Source organism: Lithobates pipiens, unplaced genomic scaffold (genome assembly GCF_037356315.1).
Source record: "Lithobates pipiens isolate NorthernLeopardFrog02 unplaced genomic scaffold, aLitPip1_a1.2 Scaffold_13, whole genome shotgun sequence".
In the NCBI taxonomy this organism is placed as follows: Eukaryota; Metazoa; Chordata; class Amphibia; order Anura; family Ranidae; genus Lithobates; species Lithobates pipiens.
Genome location: NW_027507718.1, coordinates 289,732,301 through 289,752,609, shown reverse-complemented (window position 1 = coordinate 289,752,609; position 20,309 = coordinate 289,732,301). Strand labels below are relative to the sequence as shown.

The window sequence follows — 20,309 nt, the reverse complement described above, 5'->3', positions numbered from 1 at the left end:
TCCTTTAACATCAATGACAGCTTGAAGTCTTTTGTGGTATTTGTGGATGAGGCTCTTTATTTCTCAGATGGTAAAGCTGCCCATTCCTCTTGGCAAAAAGCCTCCAGTTCCTGTAAATTTGTGGGCTGCCTTGCACGAACTGCACATTTGAGATCTCCCCAGAATGGCTCAATGATATTGAGGTCAGGAGACGGAGATGACCATTCCAGAACCTTCACATTATTCTGCTGTAGCCAATGACAGGTCAACTTGGCCTTGTGTTTTGGATCATTGTCATGTTGGAATGTCCAAGTGCGTCCCATGCGCAGCTTCCTGGCTGATGAATGCAAATGTTCCTCCAATATTTATTGGTAATATACTGCATTCATCTTGCCATTTTTGACCAAATCTCCTGTGCCTTTGTAGCTCACACATCCCCAAAACATCAGCGATCCACCTCTGTGTTTCACAGTAGGAATGGTGTCCGTTTCATCATAAGCCTTGTTGACTCCTCTCCAAATGAAGCATTTATGGTTGTGGCCAAAAAGCTCAATTTTGGTCTTATCACTCCAAATGACTTGTTGCAAGAAGATTTAAGGCTTGTCTCTGTGATGTTTGGCATATTGTAAGCGGGATACTTTGTGCTATTTGCGTAGTAATGGCTTTCTTCTGGGGACTCAACCAAGCAACCCATCTTTCTTCAAGTGCCTCCTTATTGTGCATCTTAAAACAGCTACACCACATGTTTTCAGAGAGTCCTGTATTTCACCTGAAGTTATTTGTGGTTTTTTCTTTGCATCCCGAACAATTTCCTTGCAGTTGTGGCTGAAATTTCAGTTGGTCTACCTGACCTTGATTTGGTTTCAACAGAACCCCTAATTTTTCACTTCTTGGTTAGAGTTTGAACACTGCTGATTGGCATTCTCAATTCCTTGGATATATTGTCATATCTATTTCCTGTTTTATACAGTTCAACTTCCTTTTCCCGCAGATCCTTTGACAATTATTTTGCTTTCCCCATGACTCAGACTCCAGAAACTTCACTGCAGCACAGGGTGAAATATGCCCGGGTCTGTCATGAGTCCAGAAACTCACTGACCTTTTATACATTTTATACATTGTGTGCATGTTATCAGACCAAAATCACCAGGGTATGTAAACTTTTGATCAGGGTCATTTGGGCAGTTTCTGTTGTTATTACGATTTAAAAAGAGTAAACACAGCTGATTGATAATAAATGGCTTCAGCCAAACACTAACTATGAGTGAAAGAAACGTTTTTGTGTTATCATTCATATTGTCTGAAAAAATGGGCAAGAAATCATAAATTCTGCCAGGGTATGTAAACTTATGAGCACAACTGTATATATACAGTATATATATATATATATATATATATATATATATATATATATATATATATATATATATATACACACACACACACATATTGTATATATAAAGATAAATGTGTGTAAAAAAATTATATCAATTTCATTTGGGTACAGTGTTGTATGACCGAGTAATTGCTAGTTAAAGTAGCCTGGTGCTGAATAGTGAAAAAATGCCTTGAATGAGGGGGTAAAATGCAATAAGTCAGCAGAAGGAATTGCCCCGTTTAAGAGATTCTACATTTAGAATGAATATGGATTTTATAGCAAGGTAAAATGTAGTTATTAAATTGTTGATGATACAATAAAACATTTTGCCACCACTGCAAATACAGAGAGGCTGTGCTTAAACAAGCAATTAGAAAAATGCCTAAAACAAGGTAATTAATGCAACTGAAAGCACTGGAGATTTTAGAAGATGCGGGAAGTACTATTAATGTCATTACTCAGTTATCTTCTGTCTGCCCCCAGAGGCTCAAAATAGCACTTAATGAATGAATATTTTTAGAATCTGCAGTAACTTTCACATGATGTATCTTTCTGGGCAGAAAAAAGTGCAAACTGACAAGTCTTAAAAAAAAATCAACGTATGACTTCCTCATTTAGACATTTTCTTGAAAAAAAAATTTATATCAAAGGTAACCTTCCCTAAAATGAAAATGTGAGCTGCCACTCCTAACTACCTCCTAAAATGTGTCATAATTATTATTCAGTAGCTCCACAAAAAAAAAAAAAAGGTCACTGTTTTGAAACAAGAGTATGAGTCAGTTATGGCTTTATACTGAACGCCCCAAGTTGCTGTAAAAGAGAGAAAGCGGCATGCCATTCATAAGGATAATAAAATGATTTGCTGAGTTTTCAACAGTGTAGTTAGCACAGATCCAAGTGTATCTTTTCATTGGGGCTACATAAAAGATATATAAAATATATGGATAAACTGTATAAGATATATATCTTTTATGCAACCCTGATAAAGGAGCAAACCTGGAGCCCCTGAAATAAGTTGGATCTATCTGTGTTTTTAACTAAGTATTTCTTTATTTCATATAGAATTGATATTACAGTGGTCCAGTAAACAGATCATGCAACCAAAGTGTGCTGCCTGGAAGTATCTTACTATCTACTGTAGGAGAGTTTAACCAACTCGAATATATTGTTTTCCTTTTCCTATTCAATCTGGTATTATTCGTTTTATATCTGTGCCTTAATAAATTAAACAACACAAACAGTAAAACCTCCCAACTGTGCAATCAATCAGTGCCAATCATCCCACCATGGTCAATAACCAGCTTGCATTGGCCTTCTAACAGCAGTTTCTAAGCCCAAAGGCTCCATCAGCTATGGAAGGGTCAATTACAGCACATCAAGTTTGCCCAGAGTGTCCTTCAGCTATTTGGTATTGTACTAAACCATGTATTTTAATCTTTAAGACTTGGTACCTGGGTCCCTTTAAAACATACAAAAATGTGGCAAGTCTGGAAGAATGTTTTAGCATGGGTTTTGGTTTTGACTCATAATATTTGTTTAATCTATGAGCCATAGTTTCTACTGATTGAGATTTTCCAGTTTTTTTAGCTCCCAAATGACAAAGAATTTCCCATCTAGTTGAATTTTTTCGTTTGACATCTAGTCGCCTACTCCTTCACTTCTCTGAGTAAATGTAGGAGGGCATAAGTGTCCTGTGTCTGTGTTCCTGGTCATGAATGATATGACTTCATTCCAGTACACTTTAAAAACTAAACATTACCATAAAAACATGTATTAGATTTGGACGATCAGTATGACACTGAGGACAGGGTGTAATACAATCAGGAGAAGGAGATTTGAAAAGAATATTAAATTATTCATAACCTCCTCTGTTACCCTTATTTCTCTTTTCCTTTCGGGCAGTACTCCAACATGATAATTTCCTTCCAGTTTTCACTTTGGATAGCTTGTTTAGTTTGTAGCGAATTCTGCTGGATAGCCTGCCAGGCCTTATCTGGCATAAGGTGTAATAAGAGGGTTGCCCATTTGTTATTATGGTCTTGTAGTAGCGTAGGGTCTGTGGCTTCTCTCAGAGTATTATAGAAAAATTACAAATCTTGTCCTTCTTGTGGGTCTTTAAGGACTTCAGAGAGACATTGATGAGTCAAAGAGTTTACTAGGGGAGTATCTTGGAACTTAGAATATGTTTAACATCAGCATATGGCAAAAAAAGATGTGTGAGGACACCATATTTCTGTTGCAGGAAGAAGAATGGCAGCATCTTGTCTTGCGTATCTAAAAGGTGGTGGACATTTAGTATACCTTTCTGTTACCATTGATTATAGACTGGGGAGTCTGCTCCATAGGGAATATTGGGGTAGATATAATAAAACTGGTACACTCAGAATCTGGTGCAGCTGTGCATGGTAGCTAATTAGATTCTAACTTCAGCTTATTCAATTAAGCTTTGACAATAAAACCTGGACGCTGATTCTTTTCTAATCAGTGTTGTACCAGATTTTGCACTCTTTCGTTTTAGTAAATAACCCCCACTGTGTTAAACTAGATGGAAATGCAACATATACTGGAAGGCCCAAATGGTTGCTCTGTGTTAGCTTTGTCAATGTCATATGCCTAATTCATGAAACAATTTGTAAGCAATGCTCTGGAGCCAGGCACTGGAGTTGTTGTGGGACCAGAAGAAGAAGGTTGACAAACATTCCCTGACTTTTGTGAAGAGGCCCTGGCTCCAGTCTCAGCTTGTCTGTGTCTTCTTGCGAAAGTTCATTCCTGAATTTGACTTAGCATTAGAAGACTGGGAGGAATGCTCAAGGTGTTTCTTGAAGGAAAGTTCAGCTGAGCATTTAAAGCGGGACTGTACTGCGGGAAAAAATATTAAAAGCCAGCAGCTACAAATACTACAGCTGCTGACTTTTAATAAATGGACACTCACCTGTCCCCCTGTCCAGCGATGCCGTCAGCCGAGGCCGATCGATCGCTCGGCTCTCGGCTGCTGCCACCACCATTCTAGGTGAGGGAATCGGTTCCCTACTGCACATGCGCGAGTCACGAAGCGCAATAGGAATTGTCCGCGCTGTCTCTGGGACCCGTGTGTGTCCCAGCAGACAGCCCGGCAGGACAGGAAATGGCATAGACTCCCACGGGAGTCTATGCCCGGAAGTGGGTGTAAATATCTGTCTTTGACAGGTATCTGCACCCCCCTCCCCCCTGAAAGGTGCCAATTGTGACACGGGAGGGTTCCGATCAGCGGAAGTTCCAATTTAGGGTGGAACCCCGCTTTAAGACAAAGAATCCTGCCCATGAGTACAGAGAAAGGCTCATTCTAGAACTATTGCAAAGTTTATCCGCTGGGCCACTCATGCAGTAGTGTAAGGCAGAAGACAAAAGTGCCATCTGACTAGAGACAGAGGGATCTGTAAGAATTGAGATGCCATTCCAGACCATAGGCTTAGTCCAGACAGCAATAGACTTACAAACTGCCAAAGACATAACTGCAGGTTGTATGACAGTATGTGCCAAGGCAAAGATAGCCTTAAGAAGGGCTGCTAACCTCTTCTCCACATGAGCAGTGAGGGTCTTCTTAGCGTGTGCTAATGGCCAGATCTACCATAGGAATAGCCCACTTTTGAAGTAACCTTGAATGTAATATTGCTGGGCAAAACATTTGCGGCCAGTCTGAATTTAGAACAGGTTAAACCGGTGCATGAACAAGAAAATTCCTAGCTGGTGTCGAGAATTTTAGGGACCCTATACTAGACATCTTAGAGCAAGCAAACTCAATATGTTTCAACACTAAACAAGATCATACTGCTTCAATCAATGTAGCAATAGTCTCCTTACATTTTGGAGAGATTTTGGTAGCAGATTTTTCATCCTAATCAGATGCCTCACAGGGCAAGGATTCTTCCCTAGCAGATGCATTCTGTTCAGGTAATGTGGCTTAAGGACAAAGTCAAAGACTGAAGTTAGAGGAAAGGTAGGGAGGGCACGGCTGTGACCCCTGTAGTCAAAGGCCTCTATAAAGACAGAAATTCTGTACATGAACTCTGACATTGTGGCCCAAAATTTCCTTACTAGACAGGGAGGATGAGGCAAATGTGGCAGAGTGGTCGGCTGAATGACCAGAGGAAGGCAGAGAGTCAAAATCAGGGGGGCAACTATCAGAGGAAACAGTACCAGGACCCTGCATTGATGTACTACAACCCCAATAGAGCTAAAGGCCAAGCCTGAGCTATTAAGCACATATGACCCCATATCTTTCCACTTATGGGTAGCCATGTGTGCGAATAAAAACCCAGGATCAGCAAAAGTAAATGCTATTAGTGTCTATTAGGGTGACATTACGATACAGAACCAGGAAATGCTTCTTCACTGGTATCCTGGTGTTGTGGAGAACTGTCAGAAGTGACTCATGCTGATAGCAGAGAGAGAAGACAGAAATCACACTAGATGCTTTGGATTGAGGCAAGTTTACACTATAGAGGGATATGCTTTGTTATTTTTATTTCTGAGATTTAAAAACACTTTTTTTGGTCAGGTAAATATGAAATATTGCATTGGAATATTGTACTGTCAGCACATGATTATCACATGTCAGATTTCTTCCACTGAATGTATTTAGAGCTGTCAAGGTCTAAAGAAAGAAGCAATGCTAATTGTGACCTTTATTATGTGTATGCAGAGTACATTGGAATTCTGGCTTATGTGACTTTAAATTAGTAAAATCCAAATATCATTAAATGGTAGCGCTTCACATATCCTTTTATTCTCCAGCACACTTTCTAAGTGTAGAACTTATAAAGGTAAAGTCGCACATGATGAGAGTTTTTCAGGAAAAGACACATAATCACCTCTTTTCAGTACAATACTAGTGAAAGACATGCTTCTAAAGAAGTGCAAAGCTGACTCTGTTTTTTAACCCTTTAAAGTCCACATTTTTCAATGAGTTAGCGTGACTCAAAATGTGTGCTACCATTCCCCTCATTCCAGATCTATCCCTTAGATTTAGAGTGATGGCACTTCCAAGTGCACTTGCAGTGCAAAGTGGAGTTGCCTTTCGTAAGTAACCCCCATTGTGTTTTTTTTCAAAAATTGACGCTCTTCTTTTGTTTATAGCGCAAAAAATAAAATCCACAGAGGCGATCAAATACAGCCATAAGAAAGCTCTATTTGTGGGGAAAAAAAGTACATTAAATTTGTTTGAGTACAGCATCCCACGGCGGCACAATTGTCAGTTAAAGCGACGAGTGTCATATCGCAAAAAATGGCCTGGTCATTGAGCAGCCAAATCTTCCAGGGTTGAAGTTGTTAAGACAAGCAAATCCTGGAAGATGATTCAAGTAACACTGTACTTTTCAATGCAGTTCTAAAACAAGAGAAATTTGCATTTCTGCCTCTACACTACAGGGGAAAGGCTCCAATTTAGTTTGCATGTGGACTCCATCTTGTACCTCCTACGGTTGGGTGATTGTTGGGATACAGTAGATCAGGGGTGCCCAACCACTGGCCCACCCTCTGATGTGGCCCGCCATGTCTTGCTCTGAGATGGCGGGTCGGTAAGCCCAGATCTTGGGTTGCCAAACCTCCATCTCTGAGCATTAGTACGAAGAACGGAGCCGCCGCTAGAGGAAGCAGAGCCGATGCTTCCTGTATAGCGCTATCTCCTTCATAGGTGGAGTGATACCAAATGTACTCTGCCTGTGACAGGAAGCATCGGCTCTGCTCTCTACTGCAGCTGCATGCTTCTGTCACAATTATACTTGGGAATGGTGGGTCGGGACACAGGAACTCGTGATCTGGGACAGCAGCCACCAGTACCAGCCACCAGTATCAGTACCAGCCACCAGTGTCAGTACCAGCCAGCAGTACCAGTACCAACCAGCAGTACTAGTACCAGGCAGCAGTACCAGTACCAACCAACAGTATCAACCAGCAGTACCAGCCAGCAGTACTAGTACCAACTAGCAGTGCCAGCCAGTAGTACCAGTCATCAGTACCAGCACCCGCCAGAAGTACCCGCCAGCAGTACCAATACCCACCATCCATACCAGTCATCAGTACCAGCCAGCAGTATAAACCAACAGTACTAGTACCAGCCAGCAGTACCCGGCAGCAGTACCAGTACCAGCCACCAGTATCAGTATCAGCCAACAGTACCAGTACCCACCAGCAGTAGCAGTCAGCAGTACCAGCCAGCAGTACCAGAACCTGTCAGCAGTACTAGCCAGCAGTACCAGTACCAGCCAGCAGTACCAGTACCAGCACCTGCCAGCAGTACCCATCGGCAGTACCAGCCAGCTGCAGGAATCCTGAGAAAGAAGTGAAGATTGAGGTCAGCTGAGGAGCAGGTAAAGCACTGGGCATCAGTGTGAAAGCACCCTTAAGCCCCTTTCCCATGATCGGTCCGATCGGGTCCGACTGTTTTTCAGGTGGACTCAAACGGACTCTCCATTCACCTCTATAGAGCGGCAGATGTAAACGGACTTGTGTCCTTTTACACTCGCCTATTTGCAATTCAATCGCCTTAAAAGAAAAACAGAAGGGGATCCGTCCCCTTCTGTCTGGGCAGTTTGGAGGGCCCTTAGGGTAGAGCGGGTTGCATCCATATCTGCTCTACATATGCAGAGTGGACACATACCTGCCATCCCCCCTTTATGCTCATTGTGGCCCGTGACCGGTTACCAAGTCGATAAAGTGGCCCTCACTCATCAAAAGGTTGCGCACCCCTGCAGTAGATGATAGTTTCTTCACCACCAGCATCTTCAAGTACGGAAGTGTTCAAAAACACTGCCTCACAAAAAATACACAATACCTTAATTTATGGATGAAATGACACCTGAAAATCAGGAGAACATTGATCAAGCTTTTACAAGAGCAATATATGCTGGATCAGCATTGTCAATAACTGAAAATGCATATTGCTAGGAAGCTTTTAAATTATTAAGGGAGGGGGTTTTGCCTGCTCTCATGTATAGTTAAAATGTTCTTAATGTATACTGTACAGCCCTTGTTATTCCATTTGTAATAAAAAATACAATTTTGGAAAGAAAGTTTAGTATATTTACTGAATAAGCCATACTTTTATTTCAAGCATAATACTTTTATATACACTGCATTTTATGTTTCCAGCATAACAAAATGACTTTCAAATTGTAATACTAATCTACACTAAATTTCTTTCTAAAAATTTCATTTTTCTAAAACAGGGAAAAAACATTTTTTCTCACCGCTTCAAAATTTTCAGAAATGTTTCATCTTTATTTGGGAGGGGAGAGGACTGGGAGGGGAGGAAAGAAGTACGATGGCCACCAACTCCCCTCCTTCCACATTCCATACATCTCTATGGATCATTGAGTACATGTTTTTTCATCTTTCAGTGGTTGTGTGAATTCCCTGGTCCCTGCCCATATCCATATCCATATTTGAACATTTTGCATGCCTCTTAAGCAGATACCTATAAAGTGTTGATTTTCCTGAAAAAGCAGGCTTTGACCTGTGAAACGTGTTGAATAAACAAGTTGACCCGGCTTGGACACTCTGTTTTGGGGCTTCTTTGACATTATGTATTCTGCACCTTTAAGATTAATAATGTATACAACTTCATATGGAAGCTTACATAAATCATGCAATTACTTTAAAGTTTGTTTTTTTTACTTTGATATTATGTTTGATATATTTTATATATAATTGGTGTGGTACCTTTCAAGTCCTGTTTAGATATTTACTTAGGGTTTTTTTTCTGATTGTACTTTGCAATGGAGGATGTGGTACCCAAAAAAATTTTTTTAGGAGGGTGGCTAATATGCCCCAACCACTCACTTATTTTTAATTCATGAAAATATAAGTTAACCAAAAACCCCAGTGTCAGAATACTTGGCTAATAACTAACAAACAGAAACCTAACTAATAATATACAATATATACAAAATGGGGAACACCGAAAAGCAGGGGAAAACTGGAGGTGCAGAGAGTAGATAGGAAAGGGGAAACAAAACTGTGATCAGGAACAACAGGGGAGCAGGTACAAGGGAGCAGGATACAGGGTACAGCAAACAGGGCAGGGTCAGCAGCAGGAGCAGGAACAAGATAATGGCTAGCAGTATCTGGCAGCAGGCAAAACACTGGAGCGAGAGGCATTTAGTAGGGGAGGACTGAAATACCCTCCAGGCAACCAGCATCAGGAGGAAATTGATTACTTGGGTCTACTGGCTGCTGTGACATGACACATTCCCCCTGAGGAAGACACGTGACTGATCCCTGTGTTGAAAATGCATAGGGGAGGGGGCAGGACGGTGCTGTAGGCAGCGGGTTTTAATGCTGTGAGCTGACAAGCTATCTCATCATTTTTTTCTTTTATCTACTATAGAGTGGTGCCCTTTAGCACCTGGAAGATGTGAGTACCCAAACTGATGTTCTATAAATAAAATATGTTTTTAAACGATAAAACACCATTTAGACTTTATTTTTATATATGGACAGAGGAACTTACTGCTGGACATCTCAGGATCCCAAAGAGCTACTCTTTATCAGCTTTTAGTAGTTCTGTGTTTGTTATAAGCAAATCTTATAACACAGATTAGCTGTCATGCTTATCTGCTTGCTTCAACATTTTGAATCTCTGACTCTGATCTACAACAAAAATGTAGAAAAATGTCTCTAAGGCTGGCCACTGATGATACAGTTTTCATTCCCTCGATTTCCACCTCAACACAGCCAGTATTAATGGGGGAATTTCTCCTGCTGAGGTATATTCAAAAAATGTACATGTTGGTTGTACCCAACATAATTGATTAATTTGGGTACAATCAGCCGGCCCTTACATAATTAGAATCCCAGCCAGCTGCAATATAAACTGTCTATGGCTGGCTTAACATTTCTCAAAATATACAGATCTGCATAATTTTTCAGGACCTCTGAAAATATTACAACACGTGGGTCAAAATAACAGCTAGGGAACCAGTATTTTCAGCATGAGGTCAGCAATGGTATTCTATATATTAATACGCTCCACCGCTCTCTGCATCAAGAAATAGCATGCATATATTTCATTTATGTAAGGGGAATCTGTCACTTGTCAGTCTACCTGGCTCAGTCTGGGAAATTTTCTCCTGAGAAAGTGTCAATGATTCAGCCCCAAGCGAATACCTGGTTAGATTTGCTGAATCTGACATACCTGCTTTAGAAGAAGAATGCATCCCAAGTGATGGAAATGTAGCTTACAGTTGGAACATAGCATTGACATAACAAGGTGGGCTGGCTAGTGACACGATCCTTTTAGTTGTAGAAGTAAAATCATGTACTATACCTGATTGCAGGTGTTGATGTCTACTCCTCCTTTTAGGTATTCCAGTACCTTATCAACATTGCCTGATCGAGCAGCTTTCAAGAAGCTGGTATTGCTGTCCGACTGTAAGGAAAAAAGATACATATACATTTAGTTCCATGGCAATTTTAACGAAACATGTTTATTAAATTTACAAAAAGCATTTGGTTTTAAGTGTTTTTCCAAGTTTATTATCACTATTTATGGATCACACTTTGCTGTTTGCTTTCATTTATCATCCATTGCGGGACACAGCTTGATGATAGTTAAAGTGGGCCTTCACGTACAATTACAACATACAATTATTCTCTTCTCCCTACAACCTGTTATACATATTAGCACCTTTAGTACTTGTAGCTGCTAACTTTTTTATTTTTTTTTTAAACTGGGTGAAATTTCTCTTTACATCTGAACTCCAGGAATATATTGCATATTTACATTTCCCCAGCAGCCCATTAAGTATAAGATATACATACTTACATTGTGCCAAGCTGCATCCAATTAAGTTTGATCCAAGTTGGATAAAACTTACCTGGAAGCACAACATTAAAGCAGAAATACACCCAAAAGTCCTGATCCCATGACATACAACATTTGGCATTGACATGTCATTTTTTGGAGGAGGGGGAGCGGGTACCTAGTTTTGACAGGTACCCAGCACCCACATCTGCTCAGGCCTAGGGCAGCCCTTCTCTCCCTGCAATCTTCTGGGAAACATTACAGATCTTAGAAGATTGCCCGGCCATTCAGGATGCACAGCATGACTCACGCATGCGCAGTGTGCACCAGGCTGTGCAGCTGCAAGCTGTTACAGCTGGGTGCCCACATCACAGTAGTGATGCTGGCACTGCAGAGAGGAGAGGGTGAGAACCGAGGCTTCGGGCGACCGTGGGACAGGTGAGTGATTGTTTATTAACAGTCAGCATCTACACTTTTTGTAGCTGCTGACTTTAAACCGCTTGCTGACCAGCACACGCTGATTTACGTTGGCAGAATGGCACTGGTGGCAAAAGGGCATACAGGTACGTCCCCTTTAAGAAGTTGCGGGTGTGCACTCTGCCAAGGGCGCACTCATGCTTGCCGCAGTCTCCATAGCGATGACTGTGGGTCCCGCAGACACAATGATCATGTCACAGAGAGGTAGAACGGGGAGATGCTTTTGTAAACAAAGCATTTTCCCGTTCTGCCTAATGACAGGACAGAGATCACTGGTCTCTGTCATCAAGAGCAATGACCGCTATCATGTAAGGTGTAGCCCCTCCCCTCAGAGTTAGAAACAATCCCTAGGACACACTTAACCCCTTCACCACTCCCTAGTGGTTAACCCCTTCACTGTCAGTGTCATTTACACATTAATCAATGCATTTTTATAGCACTGATCGCTGTATAAATGACAATGGTCCCAAAATAGTGTCAAAAGTGTCCAATCTGTCCGCCATAATGTGGCAGTCCTGATAAAAATCGCAGATCGCCGCCATTACTAATAAAAAAATTTATAATAAAAATGCTATTAATCTATCCCCTATTTTGTAGACGCTATAAATTTTGCACAAACCAATCAATATACGCTCATTGTGATTTTGTTTTACCAAAAATATGTAAAAAAATATATATATCGGCCTAAAGTGATGAAAATTTTTTGTTTTATATATATTAAAATATAGTATAGCAAAAAGTAAATAATAACGCGTTTTTTTCAAAATTGTCACTCTTTTTGCTTATAGTGCGAAAAATAAAAACTGAAGAGGCGATCAAATACCACCAAAAGGAAGCTCTATTTGTGGGAAAAAAAAGGATTTGTTTGGGTACAACGTCGCACGACCACACAACTGTCAGTTAAAGCGACACAGTGCCGAATCACAATAAGCCCTTGTACACACGGTCGGAGATTCCGACGGAATGTGTCCGATTGGAGCGTTTTGTCGGACATTCCGACTGTGTGTGGTCTGCATCGGACTGTTTCCGTCGGAATATCCACCGGACCAAATTTTCCAACTTTGCGGAAATATTTTCCGACAAAATGCTCCGATCGGACATACTCCGATCATGTGTAGAGAATTCCGATCGGACAAAGTGCCACGCATGCTCAGATCAAATTCCTACATCAAAGCTATTGGCTACCAGCCTGAACGTAGTCCCATCTTAATGAAATTACGTCATCACGTTCTGAAAGATCGGATTTTCCGACAACTTTGTCTGACCGTGTGTATGCAACAGTTTCGGACAAGATCCGTCGGACAAAATCCGATGGACAAAATATGACGGATTTGGTTGTCGGAATGTCCAACTGTGTGTACAAGGGCTTAGTGCTCTGGTCAGGAAAGGGGTAAAATCTTCCGGGGCTGAAGTGGTTACAGAAACGGCTGGAACTCCGCTTTAAATATATGACAGTTGCATTAACATTTAAAAATAAAATGGATCAATCAGAACATTATCATACAAGCATATTGGTGGATTATAGGGCAAAACAATATTACATCAAGTATCGCAGGATCCTATCTACAAAATCCACACAATGTCAGAGGATATCATTTAAACAAATTTTAATTCACTTTAATCATAATTTTGGGGGTTACTTATAAGAATAAAAGAAAAGGCTATAAAAGGCAATGTTCGTCAACATTCAGTGAAAAAAAAAACTTTTTCACTTTGTTGCTTTTTCAGAAGTTGGAGATTTTAAAGCCACCAGCAATTTTTCACCTTGTATTTAAATTAAAGTGGAAGTCTTGGCTAGAACTCAGCTTAAAACTGCTCCTCTCTCCCTTATAACTCCTATACTAACTACCCTGTAGAAGGAAGATGCTTATATTTACCTATTCTAAGGGTGCTCCGGTTCGGTCACATGATCGGCTATCAACAGTCAGCTTCAGGGGAGAGAAGGGACAGCCAAAAGTGGATGCCCCATGGTAAGTCTATGGGTGACGTCACTGCCCATGCTTTCTATCTGTTCTCAGCGCTCTTTCCTCTCCCCTGAAGCTAGCTGCTGAGGAAATAATGTGAGCACAGTGAGACCGGTTAAGCACCTTCCTTTTACAAGGTAGTTCGTATATGATTTAGAAGGTGGGAGGGAACAGTCTTAAGCTCAGTTAGTTCTAGTATTGAATGCCACTTTAAAGCGGAGTTCCACCCAAAAGTGGAAATTCCACTTATACGCTTCCTCCCACCCTCCGGTGCCACATTTGGCACCTTTCAAGGGAGAGGGGGGGACAGGGATCTGTTTTTGACAGATTCCCCTCCCCACTTCCAAAGTTGGGACACAAGCTGATCTCCTGGAAGTTAGGCCCCCCTCCCCCTTCCCCAACCATCGGACCAATTAGAGAGCACAGTGCACTTCACGCATACACAGTAGGGAACCAGCTGTGAAGGTAGGGCATATACAGTAGAAAAATTCAACAGTCGGTTGTTCAAAACCTATTTAGGGGATTAGAGACTTCTCAAAGATTGGGAAAACACAGTCAAGATGCTTATAGTTTTCACCGCCTGCCAGGGGTAAAATAGGGAAACACTCAAGGGCGGAAGCAAGGGGGAAGAGGGACAGGAAAAGAAAGAAACAGAGGGAAAGGACAGGAGAAAAGGAAGCCATAGGAAAGTAGGTTACAACAAAAATAGGAAAGGAGGAAATGGATATGGAAAATGGGACAGCCCTCCCCACCCAAGGGGCTCTGGACCAGATGTGAAGTAAAGAACTATAAAAAGCTAAAGCTAGAGGAATTCAAGGAAGGGAGAGCATACTAAAGCCAGGTTTACCAAAACTTAAGTAATTAGGGGGCTGTGAATCTTTGAGGATGCTGGATAACTTCTCATCAACAAGTGCTCATGCGCTCTATGACTTCCTGCAAATCAACATCAGACTTCTTCCAAGCCTTGACTGTAATTTGTTTATGCCAGGAAAAAGAAATGAGGCCAATGTCTATCGGGGGACATCAAATCTTAGGCCGCGTACACACGGGCGGACTGTTCGCCCAACTTTGTCCGCTGAACAGTGTTTCAGCGGACAGTCCGCTCGTGTGTGGGCTTCAGCGGACAGTTTCAGCGGACAGTCTGACGAACAAAGTTTTTCGGAATTCCCGTAAGACAGTCCGCTGAAACTTGGTTTGAGCGCACAGTCCGCTCGTGTGTAGGCTTGTTCGTCAAACTAAGCTCCGCGCATGCTCAGAAAGGATTTACACGCCGAAGGTTGCATTGCAGTGTATAGGACGTCGTTTTTCTAGTCCCATCGTACGTGCCGTTCACGTCATCGCACACGCTTTCAGCGGACTGTTCGTTCATCGTGTGTGGTCAAGTCCGCTCATGCAAATTTTGAGCGGACTGTTTGTCGGATTGTTTGACAAACTAAGTTGGGCGAACAGTCCGCCCGTGTGTACGCGGCCTTAGAGAAACGTGATGTACAAATGCTATCCAGGGGTCTCATGGAATAGTAATGTGAAATAAAGTTTAAATGAGGACAAATATTGTAGACCAGAAAGAGATTAGTTTTGGACTGGAACATCAGATGTGCGAGACATCACCACAGTCACTAAAACCCCTTAAACATCTGTCACTATAGGATGGAACAGCTTTTGCTACAATACAACCTAAATGGAACCTTGTAAGCTGATTCCAGGATGGCCTTATTGAAGGAACATTTTGCTTTTCTACATTTTGCCTCAGCTTGCCTAAATTTTGCTGTTGAATGATTTCAAATGTAGACTTTTTTTCATACTGTCATTTTTTCCCCTGAAATGAACAGCTTCTCATAGCAGTTCAACATCAGCCATGCAAAAGATACCATCATTACTAAAAATATGTTATTTAAACCTTTGGTGTTTTCACCATAAATGTATAAATAATGACCCCCTCAGACTAAATTTATAAGGTGTGTTTTGAACCTCTTTACCATTCTGCTACAGCACCAGAGGTCAGACAGTACAGAAATACACAGCTGCTTGTAATATAATAGTTCTGAATGGGTCCTGCTGGATTAATGATAAAGGATTCCCTGTCTCCTTGTTAATCCTCATTGTACTAGTTATCTGAGAGGAAATACTGAGATATAATTCCAGAATTTGTGTAATGATAGGTATCTTGAGGGGAGGGGGTGAAGGGTTGTATCACTTTGAACTGTTCCCAATACCCATTGGGAGATTTCCCTTCACTCCCTGTCTTGAGACACAATAGGAAGGAAGAGGAGATCCCTCTAGTTATCACAGAAACAGTTTGGAAGATTGCCCATCTATTCCTATTCCAGTCACAATTGAATTTTTTTATTTTCTTGTAGGGGATGACATTTGGGACCAAATGTCACACGCATTGTAAATTTAGTTTTTTCCTCAGGACCCTACAGTTCTGAGGGTTAATTGTGTAGGTAGGCCTTAACACCAGTCTGGCCATGCCATGTTTGAAGTTCTGCCTGGTCATGTGAGCGGTGAGGTGCACATGACAGGCTAGAACCTGGGCTGGTTGGATGTTTGGGTATGGCCCTCTCGGAGCCAATCAGCGGGAGTGCCGGGCCCGCTGAGGAGTCTGGGAGGGGGTACTTAAACAGGTGTGGGTCACGTGTTTGGGGTTCCGGAGTTGTTCGTGAGACCCGTGTGGCCTGTTCTGGTTCCAGGACTGGGGTAGCTCCGTGAGGGGTCCCTTTCATGGGGTGTTCGACATCCTGCAGCATGTTCCTGTCAGTGGCCCCCGATAGGCCCATCTGGTCTGGGGTAAGGATCTGTCTGTTCCTGAGTCTCGGAACCTGCTGGTCCGAGGCACTGTAACTGAGGGAGGATTCAAAGTGTCTGGGTGTGCTCTCGGCTTGGAAGGACACCGCAGCTCGTGGAAGTGACTGGGGGAGGACTCTTCAGAGGAGGACCAACAAGCTGGCATCCTGAGAAGTGTCTGGTTACTGAGTTGGGAAGGACATTGATGAGTTCATACTTTTCCAGTACCTCAGAGGAAACGGGAAATGTTCCAGGTACGGTTGGAAAAAGGTTCCTGTTCATCTTCAGTTGATTGTTCGAGTTTTGAGTCAACGTGCTGACTGCCATGATCTCTGGCTAGAAGTCTGTTTAGCTTTGAAGTGCCCAGCTGCGAGTGGCTACTCTCTGGGTGGAAGTATAGACTTGTTAAACCCGCAGTTCAAGGTACCTGAGTTCTTCACCCGTGCCCTCTGTTCCCTAAGACACTGTGTTTTGTGAAAGTTCTACTGCAAAATAAAACCTTTTGAAAGGACTTTATCTGTGTCAGTGTACAAGCCGTTGGGTATCAACCCTGGGAACCCCTAGACGTGGAGAAGCAGGCCAGGAGAAGGTAACCGGTAAGCCCATTCAGTCAAGGCCGCCCTGCAACGGGTTATGGCCACTACATTCTCAACATTCAACCCCCTAGTGACAACCATAACCATGACTAAAGAGGGTGAATCTTCCTGGTAGAGACAGCCATCAAGAATCATAATTAAGCTAGCAAATTAGAATTACCATATTAATATAAAAACTAAAATTTTCAGTTATTTTATAAATTGCATCCCATTATATCCTGTTCAGTGCATTTTACTTGTAAGCATTTCCTGTGAAGTAGGTTATAAAAGTACTCCTTCATTTGTGTGTATCAGGATTATTATTTAATATTACAATATTACATAGAACCAGTTACGTCTGTCCCTTTCCCCAACAAACGTTTGCAATCTCATGTAGCAAAATGTTACTGAATACATTAACTTGTATCTCATCTATATTTTAGAATTGTGCAACTAGTGGAAAAATCCTTTGAATTTGCTTTTGGCAAGCGGGTCTTGGATAAGGTCAAATGAGCCATTATGCATGCTTAATCAAGATACAATTTAAAGGAGACATCGGTTCAGAATCACAGAAGTAGACATCCAGCATAGCTTTATACATGGCTTGTCACATGGGCATAGAATAGAAAGTTCCAGTCTAAAAAAATGCTGCACCTTGTGCTTTTCAGAGCTGATCACTCTCCACTACACTGAACTCATGTTGGCTTAATCAGTTAAGTAGAGAAAATCATCCATCAATTAAAAAAAACATAGCGTCCCCAAACACCCACGTAAGCAGATCCTTATAATTTGCAACCTGTAAACAAGAACAGTGACACCATTTTTTCTGAAATGTCTTGCTTTAGCCTGAAAACCTCTTTTCATTTTGCTTGCACAGTGTTTTAATAGTGCAAATAAAATATTCATAATTTTACCATCAGCTTTTATCTTGAATGACCTGATTTCCATATTAAGCACTAAGAAGGGGCGACAGGCAACAACTAGTAATGGAATAAGTCTGTACATTGATAGAAGCAGCTACAGACTAGTTCTAGTTCTAATTGCTTGTATTAAAAGAGAAGTATGTGGTTTGAAAGAAACAAACCTTCATAGGTGAATGCAGCATCGATCTGAAGCTGCATCGGTCCCTAAGACTGAAAACCAAGCAAAGACTGTGGATTGCTCAGTTCTCGGTCTTCAGTGAGCAGAGAGCCAGTGACTCATTCACCAGCTCTCTGCTCTGCCCCTCCAGCGCTCACTAGAGCACTGGGCTGTGGAAGGGTCAGCAGCAGCTGGCTCAGGTCTGTTAGTGCACGATGAGAGGCTTAGCCAGCTGTCAGTCAGGCATCTGGGTGGATCCCAACATTAAAATTGGGATCCCTCCAGAGTCTGGACCAGCTGAGTGACGTCAGCCAATAGCTGACTTTAGCCAGCTGTCAGCTGATCCTGGGTCACAGGAGTTCAGAACAAACTGCACTCCTGTGACCTACAGGAGAAGTAGGACCAAAAGAGCCTTGGCCCTACTTCTCTTTTACCCACCTCCCACCTGGCCAGTGCACATAAACAGGCAGGTGGTCCTTTCCTCGGTCTGAGTGAACGCTCAGAAATGTCCCTCAGAACGAGTACGGCCACAAGGTGTGCTGAAGCTCAATCCTGTGATCATTATGACAGAATCCAGCTGAGCAGAGATCTGGATATGGGCACTGTGATTGGTCCTCTGTCTCTGTCTCTGTGACAGTTCTCCCCGCCGAGCTCAGTGCGGGGGGGGGGGGGGGGGTGAAGGGGACTCTGCAGATTTGTGACAGCTCTCTGTGTGAGGATAATTTTACACAGAGAGCTGTTAGCCCTTGTACAGACGGTCGGAGAATCCGTCGGAATGTGTCCTATCGGACCGTGTTGTCAGATAATCTGACTGTATGTGGTATGCATCGGACTGATTCCGTCTGAATAACCGTCGGACCCAATTTTCCAACTTGTTGGAAATATTTTCCGACCAACTGGTTCGATCGGACATACTCCGATCATGTGTAGAGAATTTTGATCGGACCAAGTGCCACGCATGCTCAGATCAAATTCCTACATCAAAGCTATTGGCTACTAGCCTGAACGTAGTCCCATCGTAACAAAATTACGTCATCACGTTCTGAATGATCGGATTTTTCGACAACTTAGTCCGACCGTGTGTATGCAACAGTTTCGGACAAGATCCGACGGATTTGGTTGTCGAAATCTCTGACCGTGTGTACAGGGGCTTACAGATCACCCCACAAACAGTACTCCAAGCACCACTGATATGCCTTCCCCATACACATGTCAGTGTCCCCATAAAACATCTGTCTGTCCATCACTGCCAACACCAAATAAACACTGATTTGGATTTTTTTTTTTACCAAAGAAATGTAGCAACATCATTTTTGGTCAAAATTCTTTACTTATTTGTAAAATTTAATAACAGAAACTAAGAAAAATGCATTTTTTTGTCTTTTTTTGTTTGTAGCATAAAAAATAAAAATCCCACTGGTGATTAAATACCACCAAAAGAAAGCTCTATTTGTGTGGGAAAAAAATGATAAAAATGTAATTTGGTTACAGTTTTACATGACCGCGCAATTCTCATTCAAAGTGTGACAGCGATGAAAGCTGGAAATTGGTCTGGGAAGGGGGGGGGGGGAGTGCCCGGTATTGAAATGGTTAAGCAATGCACCAAACTGTGTTAAACCTGCCACTGTCACATCCAAAGAATACATAGAATCTAGAAAACTCTGTTAAAGGTTTGAGGGACTATCACCATGTACTAATATTAAATACGAGAGGTAAGTTAAGTTAAGGTCAGGAGAAGCAGCATTGAACAACAATCAAGTAATCTGCAGTGATGTGTCACCAGTCCCCCCCGATGTTCAGCCAATCGTGTAAGCGGATAAAGCACATCTTAGCTGAACAGTAACTGCAGTGAGGCTAAATGCTGCATCACACCCACAATTATATTCTATCTGCACTCCATGGCATGCTGCAGCTTAACCAATGCAGAGCTAAAAGTACTTCTACAATGTCATAGTACGATAAAACCTAATCAAGCAAAGTCTTCTTCTATCAAACCTCACGCCATTCACCCGTGCAATTAATGAGAATCTCTTATGGCTGCTGATGTAACTCAACTCAATCACAGTTACAATGATCCTTCAGAGGTTTCCTTCTTTAATCACATAATTAAAGATTGTGAAGAATATTTGCTAACTAAATGCATTTTAAACATGTTACTATATTTAAAAAGCAGGCTCTGTTATCTAAGTACCCACATTCATTTTAAGGACCACTAGCTGTAAATAAACGTTTTGCTATATCAGTCCATTGTTGCCATAACTGGATCATTAACATAATATTATGTATCAATG

General features: G+C 41.9%; 1 protein-coding gene across 35 annotated transcripts in view; it reads right to left on the bottom strand.

Moving 5' to 3' along the window:
- ANK2 (ankyrin 2) overlaps positions 1 to 20,309 on the bottom strand; it is a 749,119-nt gene that overhangs the window by 256,506 nt on the left and 472,304 nt on the right. For all 35 annotated transcript variants that reach the window (XM_077476764.1, XM_077476769.1, XM_077476760.1 and 32 more), the window contains one exon: positions 10,662 to 10,763. In XM_077476764.1, coding sequence (XP_077332890.1) covers positions 10,662 to 10,763 — 102 coding nt within the window. The remainder of the gene's footprint in view (positions 1 to 10,661; positions 10,764 to 20,309) is intronic.